Genomic DNA, 12,950 nt, shown 5'->3' with positions numbered 1-12,950 from the left:
GGGGGAAGAGGAGTGGTGCCTTCAAGCATCTAGTTGTCATATTCTTAAAAAAGATTATTATAGCTGCCAGCTAAAGGAAATACTTCCTCAGCTTAAGATGCATACACTTTGACTTTTAGCACTGAAGCCCTCCATTAAAACCCTAGCATCATCCAGCTGAAGGGCTGACATATAAAAAGCCTTGCATCATTCCCCAGCAACACAACTGCTACTACTAGAACGAGCTAGACCTCAGTCTACAACCGTGTTCTTGCTCTTATAGCCTGAACATGATTCTAATTACAGAAATATCCTTGTAGAGAGTTAACAGCTTAGTGTCCCTGAAATTAAAGGGTGCCATTCTTCTTTTGGATTTGCATTCACAAATCTGTCACTCTGATGGCAGCCACATGCCCAGTAAAAGACTTTGTTCTCTGTTTTTTAAAAATGTATTTTTCTGGTATCAAAACTTCCCTCCTCTCCATCATTTTAGAAGATATTTCTTTAAAATAGCAATTTTTCCAGCACAGCCTTAAATACAACAGACTAAGAATGAGTTTATACTTGGACTATAGAAGGAATCCCATTCACAAGCCAAATCTTTAAAGTGTATTTGTGGATTTGGTATGATATTTTTCCTTTGTGGTACTATATTCAGGGAAGTGACACTGAAAATACTGAAGTGGAAAATAAAACACATGGATTTTTGTTTAAAAAGCATAAATTGCAGATAATCAACAAAGACCTTAAAACTACTTATTTTCTATAGTCTTCCTCCCACAGTATTTACAGCACTTACACTGCAGCTCCTATTTCTATGAGTATCTCAGCTCTTCAGAAGAGCAGGAAGAGCCAAGTCCATGAGCTAACTGGTCCTGCTTCTTTAAAAAGGAAGAGAAAATAAGATACTTTCCTCACACAAATCTTTAAAGCTTGGAGGAAGCATCTCCCAGATACCAAAAGACTGAAGTAGTACCCAGAAATAGCACAAGCAGTGGATCAAACCACCTGGCTTTATACAGGTTTTCCCAGCAAGTTCAAGCTGTTCACAGTTTTCCCTGCAAATACATCATCAAGTGAGCTATATTCTATGCTATGTCCCCATGACTTGACAGGCAGCCTACCCTCTGTCCACGTTAGAATGTGAAAAACTACAAAAAGTGTCATATCACTGCTCAGAATAGCAGTGCTTCGCAACGGGTATTATACAGCACACTATGTGGCATTAAGAGCAGGATCAAAGATCTGAGAGAAAGATCATTTAATCTGTTTCTTCCTTTCTTCAGCCCCTCTTCAGCTGAGCTTCTGGAAGGATCATGGACAGGTAAAGGAGGTTACTTGAAGGAACTTACATCATTATTCCTTGAACGGTCTACCTTCCCAAGAGTCTGTGGGGATCCCAAGATCCATCCTCCATTTCAAGCCCAAACAGTTATGTTAGCAAAGGCGAACACAAAATCCAGAAGTCTCATTACAGAAGGAGGGGGTGGGGGGAGAAGCAGCTTTAAATTCCTGAGAGTATTTAAAAAAAAAAATACAAATCATTACAGAAATTAACTAAACTTGCCCAACACACAATAACTACACAGTAAGTTTCATGCACATCCACATCCAACATAATAATTTTAATGTCTAATGAAAGCTATTTAAAACTAAATGTGGAGATCTGAATGGGCCTTCATCTTTCTTACATAAGTTATCTGCACGCATTTTAAAGAAAGCTACACCTTCTTCATCCTTGACCACTTCCTCTATTTTCAAGATAGGTTAGGAGAAAATGTTTAAAAGCTATGCTGCTTCTTGGTTGTACATGTGTAGGCACAAGTATCATTCCATCTAGAACAATCTGAAATCACTTTTTATACTGTTTTCACTTCTAGACTGTTCTGAAATTTGTTATCCTAATTTTATCACCTCTGTTAACACACTACTTTTTCATGCTGTTCGCTGTTTCTTTGCCCTACAGAGGGCTGTCATCATAATTACAAGAACTATAAGAACATAATTAAGAATTATAATAATTACGTATTTCTTCAAATAAGCTCACCAGACATAATCATGTTTCAAAGCTTTCAAAGCACAAGGAACAACTCTCTGTCCAAAACCCACATGCAGTATTTACAACTGCTTATAGACCTGCTCATATAAAGATGTCTGCACACATAAATGGGAATCAATTTCAATATATCAGAAAATACAAGAGCAGGGAAGGAACAGGAAGGGTAAGAGGTTTTACAGTATGCATCACAGAAAACACTGCCTTCCAACATATCTAAATATGCAGTTTTACAAATAGCACAGTGATCAGGTTTTCTCCATGACTGTGGAGACTGAGACAAGCAATTTACTTTGCAGATAAGAAAATTAGCTTGCCTGCTAATAAAGAGCTTTCTAACCTGATAGTTAAGTACAAGAACTAGGTAATGACTGAAAGTTTTTAAATAGTAGGTTATTTCAGCATTGGCATACCTATGTACCAGCAATTTTTAGCGCTACACATTTATCTATTTACTCCAATACTGTAATACAGAGCAACATATTTTTTACTGAGGAAAAAAGTGAGGCTGCTGTACTTAATCTCATCATTGAGGCAGATCCAACAACTTGTAGAGTCACAACTGACTAAACAAAGCAGTTGTGAACCACATGGAAAGAAATACTTGACAAGGATGATCAAATATGCTCCTTCTAGAACACAGAAGCATGAATAAGATGGTCTCCTGAGGTAACAACTAGACCTGCATTTCTAATGTTAGTCTACATATAGAAAAAAACAGCTAAATTTACATGAAAGGTATACGTGAACCTCACCCAGGTAAATTTAGGCACTCAGTTCTGAAATTTTTTCCTGATATATTTCATTTTCATTGAGCTCTCACAAACAACATCTGCTTTGTTAACTTAATGAATTTAAGCAGGCACAGCTCTCAGTCTTTGCTCTACTGTAAGTCTAACTGGTGAAACCTGACAGTCTACAAACTAGCAAAAAGCCAGCCTACTGCATCATGATCACTATTGAGTGTGTTATCTAACTGCATGCTGCAGCCTCGGTTGTATAGGGAAAGAAACGTTTCTTCCACATTGTATTATTCTATGCCTTCTTATATCTCCTTAATAGTTCTAGTAGGCTATCAGATTTCCTTTTTGTGGCTCTTTCAGGAAATCTGGCAGGGTAATCAATTGAAACAAGAAAGGGGTAAAGTGCTCTTTGTACACCAGCCTTCCTAAAAAGGCTGTAGTTAGCATTGTGACTGAAGTTGTGTGTGTGTGTGGGGGGGGGGGTTCAAATAAGATTTATTATTTCAAAGGATCAGTAACTTGAACAAATTAATTCTGTGATTCTATCTGGTAACCTACAACGACCTGTAAAGACAGCTTCTATCAGTCAAGCTCTTTTACATAGCTAGCTGATTTTTACAGTACTAAATACAGAGAAAATAGACAGGTAGGCTGCAGCCACAAATCTATACGGGAGTCAGAAAGAGGATCTCTGCTGCAATGCAAGTGCAGTGATGTCATTCTTCTAGCAACAGAGTGCAAAGAATCCACTAACTTTATAAGGGGAAGTGTGGGGGGAGGGGGAATCAACATAAGTATTGTTGTACAAAACTAAGTTATTGAAGCTTTAGGGACTCCTGAGGGCAGGGACATATATTAACACACACAAAAACACACATATACTGCAGAAAGCATTGTTCCAGAATTGAACTTAATGGAACTTCTCACACAGCAAGACTACTGTACTGGAACTACTTTGACTCAAAAAGCTGTTCTTTTTCAAGATTGACAGCTGCCATATGAAGGAAAATACACACAGAAGATACGCAAAACTGAAGGGCAAGCATTTAATTACAATTAATGTAGATAACCAAACCTTCCTTGGGAGATGGTATTTTAAACATACCTTGTTTGACAAAACTGTGCAAGTCCAATCAATTTTAAATCAAGACTTTTTAAAAAACCTTTTTTAGCAAGACTTCTATGGTCAAATCAACCCTTGTTATAACACCAATTATGTCAATAATACTATAAAAGAGAAAAATCTGGTGCAACCTGCTGTCAATCAGTTCTTCTTTGAGCCATATTATGTTTCATTGATCACGCTGTACATTCTACCTCCCTAACCCAGAGGGAAAAGAATTAAAAGGTCACATCTTAGCCAAAAAATATATTTATCTGTTCTGTGGGGGTAAAACATATCTTTAATCAGTCATCCAAACATGACAACAGACTACCCAGAAGGTTGCGTGCCGCTGCACATCAATAAACATCTTTATCTAGGAAATGAAAAATATCAAACCAGTGAAGGTATGAAAGAGGAACTCAAAGACCTGTCAAAAAAATTACAAAATTAAGGATGAGTTCTGCATTCAGCGAATAGATGATATAAACGTAGCAGAAATAAGTAGTGCTGGAAGCTAGATTCAGAGAGCACACACTGGAATTTTAAGTAACAAGGCAAAACACTTTGGATACTTTCTATATCCATCTGTATTTTCTTTCAGGTCTAAGTCAGCTCTTCTTTTCTTTATTCGCTTGTTTTTATAGAAATATTTCAATGCGATCATAAAAAAGTAATATCCTGCTGATATAAATTTCTCAATTCTTTTAATTCCCAAATTTTGATTTCTCCTGCATTCTTTCTATCTCACTAATCAAAATGTTCCAGGAAACAGTCCTTACAGAAAATGCAGAATTAAGGAAGAGTGCCTGTATTATATAGTCTGTTCATCTACTTCTACTGCACATCAAGACAAACCTAAGGTGCCTTGGAGGACAAAAATAGTACTAGGATGCTAAGAAAATACACTGATTTTTATCACCCATGCTGCTCCCAACATTCTTCCGTGATAAATGTGCTGCACATTTTATTAACTGTAGAATACAGTCTTCCCACTAGAACTACTAAAACTAGAATAAGATTAACTGGCATTTTCTATCCTGGAAAGACTCTGGCCTACAGTGGTGTTTCATCTGCTGAATGAACAGGTTTATACACACGCAACTGCACTAAAAGAAACTTGATAACCTGATGATAGCCAACCAGGAGGCACTTCAAATGCCAAAGCATAAGGACCTTTAAGACTGGGATGGAGAATCAAGATGACAAGACTGCAAAAACAGCACAAAAGAGTTAGCTAATAAAAAAGAATGACAACAGTGCTCATGCTTGGAAAGGGTTTGAAGCTAAAGGTATCTGAATACAAGGGAAAGGAAAGTTAAAGAAACATAAGGAACATAGGCACTCCTATTTATATAATATTATTTTTTAAAAAAATTGAATAAATTCATGTTACATAGGTCTTTCCCAGAAGCTGAAAAAAAAAGTTTCATTACTTCCAAAAGAGAGTGAATATGATAAGTTGAAGACTTTGAAAATGTGTTAATAAAACTTCCAGGGATGAAAATCAAATCACACCAGTCCCCTGAATCATGAGCATGGATTCTTAATCCTTCCTCTGAAAAGCCAGCACAATACATACACTATAAAATCTACTGGTTATTTGTACTGTCTTATTTTCAGTTCCAACTAATCGCCTCATTATATTTTCACTACTTCCTGTGGTTTTCTTTTTATCCTTTTTTTTTCTTTTAAATCAATTATACTAAAACAAAGACCTAAACTGTAGTGTGAAAATAGCAGGGTCAGAACAAGCCAATCTAACTTAACCAAAAGAACCAGAAAGAAAGCAACTGCGCCCAGCTGAAAAATGGATGCATCATACTTGCACTGAAACTTCTAATAAAATAGATGTGTATCTATGAATTTAAATTATAAGAATACAAAACAACTTCATGGAATTTCACCTGCCACATTATATAAAAGCTACTTACAGTGCCGCTGTGTGTAGCCATCATACACCAACTTTCAGTACCCATCCTAAGACTCAGTTATCCTGCGTTTTCACATTTTTCTGCTTCCTTTCAAACTAAAATCAATCCTCAGAAAGGGTACATTACTTTTTCTGACAGACGCTTTCTGTCTTTCTTAAAATTTTATTCATAATTAAGACTATTTTCTTAAGCAACTGCTACCTGAATCTCATGTCTACTGAATTAAGCAGAAGCTTTGCCACTGAATCCAAATAAGAGAGACATGTAGAACCATATGTAACAGCCTGTTAGGCTAGTCAGATGACCAAGGCAGAATCTCTTGGACTAACAGACTTACACTCCTGTTCCTGCCAACGTCATGTTAGGGGTCCTAGTGCACAAGTTGACCACGAGCCAGCAATGTGCCCTTGTGGCCAAGATGGTCAATGGTATCCTGGGGTGCATTAAGAAGAGTACTGCCAGCAGGTCACAGGAATTGATCTCCCCCCTCTATTCAGTCCAGATAAGGCCACACCTGGAGTAGCATCCAGTTCTGGGCTCCCCAATATGAGAGGGGCATGGAGCTACTGAAGCAACTCCAGTGAAGGGCTGCTAAGATTTTTAAGGGACTAGAGCATCTGTTATACAAGAAAAGGCTAGAAGAACTGGGACTGTTCAGCCTGGAGAACAGAAGGCTGATGGGGGCGGAATCTTATCAGTGTATATAAGTATCTGAAGGATGCGTGTAAAGAGCATGAGACCAGACTCTTCTCAGTAGTGCCCAGCGACAGGACAAGAGGCAACGGGAACAAACTGAAACACAGGAAGTTCTGTCTGAACACGAGGAAAAATTTCTTTACTGTGAGAATGACAGAGCACTGGAACAGGTTGCTCAGAAAGGCGGTAGGGTCTCCTTCCTTTGGTATTTTCAAAAGCTATCTGGACACAATCCTGTACAATGTGTTCTAGGTGAACTTGCTTCAGCAGGGGGGTTGGACTAGATGATCTCAAGAGGTCCCTTACAACCTCAAAGATTCTGTGATCTGACTCTACAAATGGGCTTTTCAAGAACTCCTTACAGAATGAAACATCGCAACACATGAATACACGCATCAGAACTTCATAATAGTCAATAGTTTCTACCGAAGTAGAAGTACCCTTGTGCTTTTCTGTGGGCGTTGCACCTTCCACAACAGTAGAATTCTTACACTTGGTAGGAGGTATCCAGCACTGTGGTTGACTGTGCCTCATGATATCTATGTTGCCACTACTATTTAAAGAAAAATTTAAATATACGGAAATAATCACCTACAAACCTATTTTTTGGTCACCTTTTACAGTTGGGAAACATTTTTACAATGTGTTTTACAATTAATTTTACAATTAATTTACAATAATTAATAAATCTGAGACACAAATGAAAATAAATTTATTAGGCTTAAAATAATTTTAGTCATTCAATTTGCCCCCAGTCCTATATGCAGAAGGTTAACTGCCAGCAGCGACTGCAACACTAGTTGCAAGCATGGGATTTATGCTGGCACTCTTGTTAGAACTGAGGTAATTTTAAAGGAATGTCAGCGTGCATTTACATTTCAAACTTTACTGCTCTGCTTTAAGGAAAGAAAGAATTCCTGCTATTGTCATTTAAAAATATTTAGAAAATCTTTAGTATCTGTTTCAGTCCTACAGAATTGAAATGAAAACTAGTATCTCCTCACAATATCTCTCTTTTATAAAGGAAATAAGACAACTAAAAAACCACATTTAGTGAAAATATATTTTTTATAAGAGAAATGCAACTAGTCTTCAATCTGAACAAAGTTTAATGCTACTGTTGAGTTAGAAGGAGTCACATGCAGACAACTTTGCAAGCTATGAAGAATTGCAAATCTGGCTGCTTTTAGCATCCAAGCCTTTCAAAACCCAGTTTCACTTGAACATTTGAGTTCCTACCATGGAGAGCCACAAAAGGATGAGTATCTCAAGCTAATAATGTCTAGCCAGTTACAGAACTTTAATCCTAAATCAGAGGCCACATTCTCACTCTCCTGCTCACAGATTGTCTTCTACCAAAAGACAAGAGGGAAATTCAGCATAACATTTTTTCCAAGTACAGATTATTTACCTTTAAAGAATAAGAAAATGGAACTGCCTTGGCAGCCATTTGGCAACAGTCTTGTTCTTACAGCATAAGGGATCTTTTAAAACCACCTCTGAATGTTTGTTTTGTAAAGGCTTTCCAAAATCATCTCTAACAGACCTATATTGTACTATTATACAATCCCAGTGAAAAACTGCAGAAGCTGAGCAGAATAAAGCAGCAAAAATGGAATCATGTGGAGAAGTAAAGATGTAATTTTCTCTTAGGTTCACAAATAGCACGAAACTGAAAAAAGACAAAGTTTCCACATTTCTTCTCACATTAAACCACATGCCTTTTTGAATACAGAAGTAGTAATAGCATTAAGGATGAAAATAAAAGCCCACTATGTCCACAGAAAAAGCAGTTCTAACAGTAAATTAGTCATATTCCAGAAGGTATGATTCACTATATGAAATTTATAATGGTTACCCAAATGAAGTAATAACAGTTTATTTGCCCTATCCTTCCTGCTCTGTCTTATGCCTGACCATGACAATCACTGCAGTTGGGAAGGCACAGTACTTGGATGGCAGCGCTTTTCAGCACTTGTTTTCTCAGATAAGGCGTCCAAGACAATGCCATTTTGAGATATACACCTGTCCACTGGCAACAAGCGTGAGACCAACTCATTTTAAGCTGCTCAAAATGGGACTATCACATGGCAATATCTACAAAACGTTCTTCCAAACTGAAATAGCTACCAAGAGGTGAAAAGATCCGTATCACATTTCTAATCCCCATAATAGCTAGCCTTCTTTGTAAAAATATTTTTGACAGTTATTCATGTAAGTTATCCTCATCTTATGAATCTTCCCTACCTGAAAACATTCTGCAGATTATTTTGTTCTGACTTCCGTCTAGTGAGGATTTTTACAAATTATGCGAGAAACATTCTATCACTCATTACCTATTTAACAAAATATACTTCTTAAAAATAAAAGGAGGGTAATAATTGGTGTAATGTGGAGCTCTAGTGGTAGTGCAGAAGTAAAGCAGCATATAACACCAACTGTGAAACAGTAGAGACAGACCTTTAGTCTGAAAGCAGTAATTGAAAATATTACAATAAATGAACTTAAATAATGATTATTATAAGTGAGACAGCTTGGAAACAAACTTGCTGGTGTTTCAGACTCACTGTGCATATCTTTGTAGACAACTTGATAAGCAACCCTCATTTCGAGTGCACAAACAAATCTTACAATTTATTCCAGTTAGCAATAGAAAAATATGAACAACACTCGACATTAATGTTAGCCTTAAAGGATAAAAATATATACAATGCAATTCAGCAGAAAATCAGTGTTTCTTACCAAAAGTGGCAGAGAGTTCAGTAATTCTAAGTATTCTCTTAAAACAGTCCTAAACCAACAAAGATACTGTCCTTTTCATGCCAACCATAGAAATACCTATTCCAGTCAGTAAAGTATTCTGCTCTCAGTTTTATCATCAGCAAAATACCAGCCACTGATGTCAGTTTTAACACTGAGACTCAGTAGTCCTTTCAGACTGATGCATCTGGCAGGTTAGACCCTTAACTAGAAGGGCTCCACTCTTATATGCACAGTACTATTACATATCTTATTACCAAACATTATCATGTTAATCAGCTTAATTCTTACTGAACATCAATATTCCACCTGTGAAGGAGATATCTTTCAAATGGAGTGGCAGGATGTGTAAAGCATACTATATATCCATTGTGCGTCATCACACAGAGGATGCTAGAATTACTGCATCACCCAGGGAAACATTAGCATTATTTTCTTAATTTTTAAGATACCTTTTTGAACTTGGGTACATATTAGCAGAAGTTTATATAACTAAAACAATATTGACTAGTTATTTGATTGCCCCAAAAAAAAATCACCCCAAAAAAACATAGTACTATTTGTGTGTACATATAACTGATCTCAGAATCACAGGGCTCATTTTCGAAGTCAAGCAATATCACTGGCTGTGTAAATACAACCAGTTTGGAATCCTCAATGTGAAACTTACAGTCTCTTCCTAGGGGTGCTATTTTTATCCATAAGGGCAAAAAATATGGAAACATTATTGAAAAGCTCTTGTATATACTACCGCAGACTTACAATTGACTCTCCATTTATTTTACTCTGTTTTAAATTGTTTAATACTTTCAATAGCAATTTTTATTCTGCTTCCCAAAACGAGCACACAATGCCTTGATTCAGTGTTACAGCATTTAAGACTTAATAGATTTCTTCTTGCTAGTGTAGATCATTAACTTCTTCTTAAGTGTTACTTTCTAGGCACTCCTCAATATAGCTGAGGTTTCTGTTACTATTAATTCCAATTCAGTGCTACAGGGCAAACAGGATACAATTCTAGCTTTACTCTTTTTCCATCCCAGGTATACTTATTTATTGAAAAGGTATCTCCTTTATCTGACTTGTATTTTTTATTACATGTGTTTGAAAAACACAGAATACCAAGATCTAAAGAGTCATAAATCTCCTACTGATGAGAAGATTTCCAAATTGTGTCTGTTACCTGGTGGGCAGTTGCATTCTGGAGGCACTTCTCTCGCTACTCTTATTTTTGCCAAATGCTCATAGGATTTCTGTGGGTGAAAAAAGCAACATGAGAGAACTTGGTAAGCTCAGCCCATTAGAACCAGCATGACAGACCAGCACGACTGTAAACTGTGATTTACAACTATTTCATAGACTGCATAACTACTGATGACTTCTTTACTTGGACTCGACCCAACGCATATCAGTGACTTCTCCACCCCCACGACAACCAAAACAAGCCCGCCACAACTGGCTGTCTCCCTCCTTCGCCGCCCCTCGTCCTGGCACAAACGCTCCCCGTGCTCACACACGCACACACAGAGCGGTCTTCGAAGCAGGGAATAAATGTAGGAACTGAGGTTCGCACACATCTGCAAGTTACGGATGAGAGAACTCAACGGTTTCGACGTGACGGTCAACCGCTCCGTCACGTCGCAGCGCCAACGGCCGCCGCGCGAGGCCCAACGGCCGCCGCGCGCCCGGCCCCGAGCCCTCCCCGCCCCCCGCCCTGGGCCGGGCCGGCGCACAGCCCCGCCGGCTTTAGTGCCCGGCCCAGCCCAAACGCAGCCCCCGCTCGCGGCGCCGACACCGCCCGAGCTGGCGTTGCCCCCGGGTCCTCGCCTCCAGTCCGCCTCCCCGGCCCCGCCGCCGGGCATGCGGGCTCGGTTTCAGCAGAGCCGCCGCGCTTCGCTGCCACCTTCCCACCGCGGAGCTGCCGCCGGCCGGGCCCTCCGCCGGCCCGGCCCACCGCCGCCCCACACACCCGTCCCGCGCACCTGGGCGAGGAGTCGCTCCACTTTCTCTTGCATCATCGCGTTCAGCTGCTCCAGGGAAAAGCCGGGCAGCGGCGGGAGCGCAGCGGCGGCAGAGGGGCCCCCCCGGGCGCCCTCGATGGCCGAGACCCTCGCCTGGAGGTCGTTGGTCCGCACCCCCAGGTAGACGCAGGAGGCCGCCGCCAGCGCCGACAGGAGGGCGGCCAGCGGCGAGCTGTACGGCCCGGCCCGGCGCGGGCAGCGGTCGCCGCCGCAGCCGGGCTTCCCGCTGCCATCCCGTCCTCTGGCTTCTTGGCTCTTCCCCAGCATGCTTTTGCACCCTTCAGCTGCGGCAGCTTTTATTTCCTTTCCTCCGCCCCCCATGGAGGCAATTAGTTTACGAACGAGCAGCGGCAACAAAAACAACAACAAAAATAATAATAATAAAGTACGATAGATAAATAGTGAAAAGGCGGAATGAAAAGAAAAAAAAAAAAAAAAAACCCGCAATGAATAGAAGAGCCGGCAGCCGGGTCACACACTTTCAAGGCAAGGAGGTGGCGCGCACCGGAGCCTTCACGGGCAGCCTCCCCGGCGCGCCCGGCGAGGCAGCCCGCGGCAGGGGGCGGCGGGGAGCGCGGCGCCGGCCGGGCAGAAGGCGGCAGCAGGGTGGGCGCGGGGCGAGCCGCCCGCTCCTTGGACGGGCTAGTGTGCTCTGCGAACGTTTTGCCACTTGTCAGAGAGGCTCGCGGCGCGGGGCGGGAAGCCGCTCCCCCCGCCGCGGGACTTGTTGCTCCCCCTCCACCTGCCCGCGGGCGGCCGGCAGCCGCGCCGAGCGGAGCCGAGGCAGGCAGGCAGGCAGGCAGGCGGCCGACAGCCGCGTCCCCCGCCGCGCGCGCGAGCCCGCCCGCTCTGCCCCGCTGTCAGCCGCGGCGCGGAGCCGCCGCCGCCGCCCCCGCTCATTAGCATAACGCGTTCACCTAGGCGGAGGGGCGGGCGGGGGCGGCGCGCGCGCGCTGCTTTGCATAACGTACGCCGGGCGCGCGGGCCGTTGGACTGACGAGCGAGGGGGCGCGGCGCGGCGCTCCGGTCGCCGGGTCCGAGGCGCGGGCGCCGAGCTCGCCGCGGCGCCCCGAGCCTTGGCGCTGCTGGCAGCGCGCAGGGGACGGGCGTGCGTGCGTGCTTGCGGGGGCGCCTCCTCCGCGAACCTGCGCGCCCGCGGTATGAGGGCTCCCTTCAGGGCGGGAGCAGGCACAAACCCCGCATTGCTCGAGAGAGCTGCGCTTCCCTCTGCTTATGAAGTCATTCTCTTTAGCTAATTTTCATTCTGTTTATTTACCAAGTTACTTCTTTACACGCGTGGCTGCCAGGAAAGCTCGTTTTCTGCTCACTTCCCCGCCGTCTCTTCTCCCCCGAGTGCAGTGCTGCATTTGTCTGTTGCAGTTCGGTTCTTGTGGCGTTACCGCAGGCCCGCTGAGGCAGGGCACTGCCTGTGCCATTGCTTGTGCTTCTCAAGCTAGAAACTTCTCCAACCAGGGCCAGGCTGAACGAACATGCAGCTTGCTCTGTTTTGCATTACTTGTGCAAATGCTTCCACTGACAGTTTAGCAGATGTAAAGACTCTCAGGGTAAGAAAGAGAACTGACCAACTATGGCACTTCTTAGGTAAGACTGAGAGTGCTGGTATGAATCAAATTTCCTTGTGGAGTCAAATTTGCAGAG

The 12,950-nt window shown here is 42.1% G+C and overlaps 1 protein-coding gene across 1 annotated transcript in view; it reads right to left on the bottom strand.

Moving 5' to 3' along the window:
* Positions 1-11,612, bottom strand: part of COL25A1 (collagen type XXV alpha 1 chain) — a 286,790-nt gene extending 275,178 nt beyond the window's left edge. The window contains exons 1-2 of the mRNA XM_062574954.1: positions 11,253-11,612; positions 10,454-10,523 (exon numbers count right to left, since the gene is read on the bottom strand). Of these exons, the coding sequence (XP_062430938.1) occupies positions 10,454-10,523; positions 11,253-11,612 (430 nt within the window). The remainder of the gene's footprint in view (positions 1-10,453; positions 10,524-11,252) is intronic.
* Positions 11,613-12,950: the final 1,338 nt, after the last annotated feature.

The sequence above is a fragment of the Rhea pennata genome, chromosome 4 (assembly GCF_028389875.1).
Source record: "Rhea pennata isolate bPtePen1 chromosome 4, bPtePen1.pri, whole genome shotgun sequence".
Classification (NCBI taxonomy): domain Eukaryota; kingdom Metazoa; phylum Chordata; class Aves; order Rheiformes; family Rheidae; genus Rhea; species Rhea pennata.
This window is presented reverse-complemented; position numbering and strand designations above follow the sequence as displayed.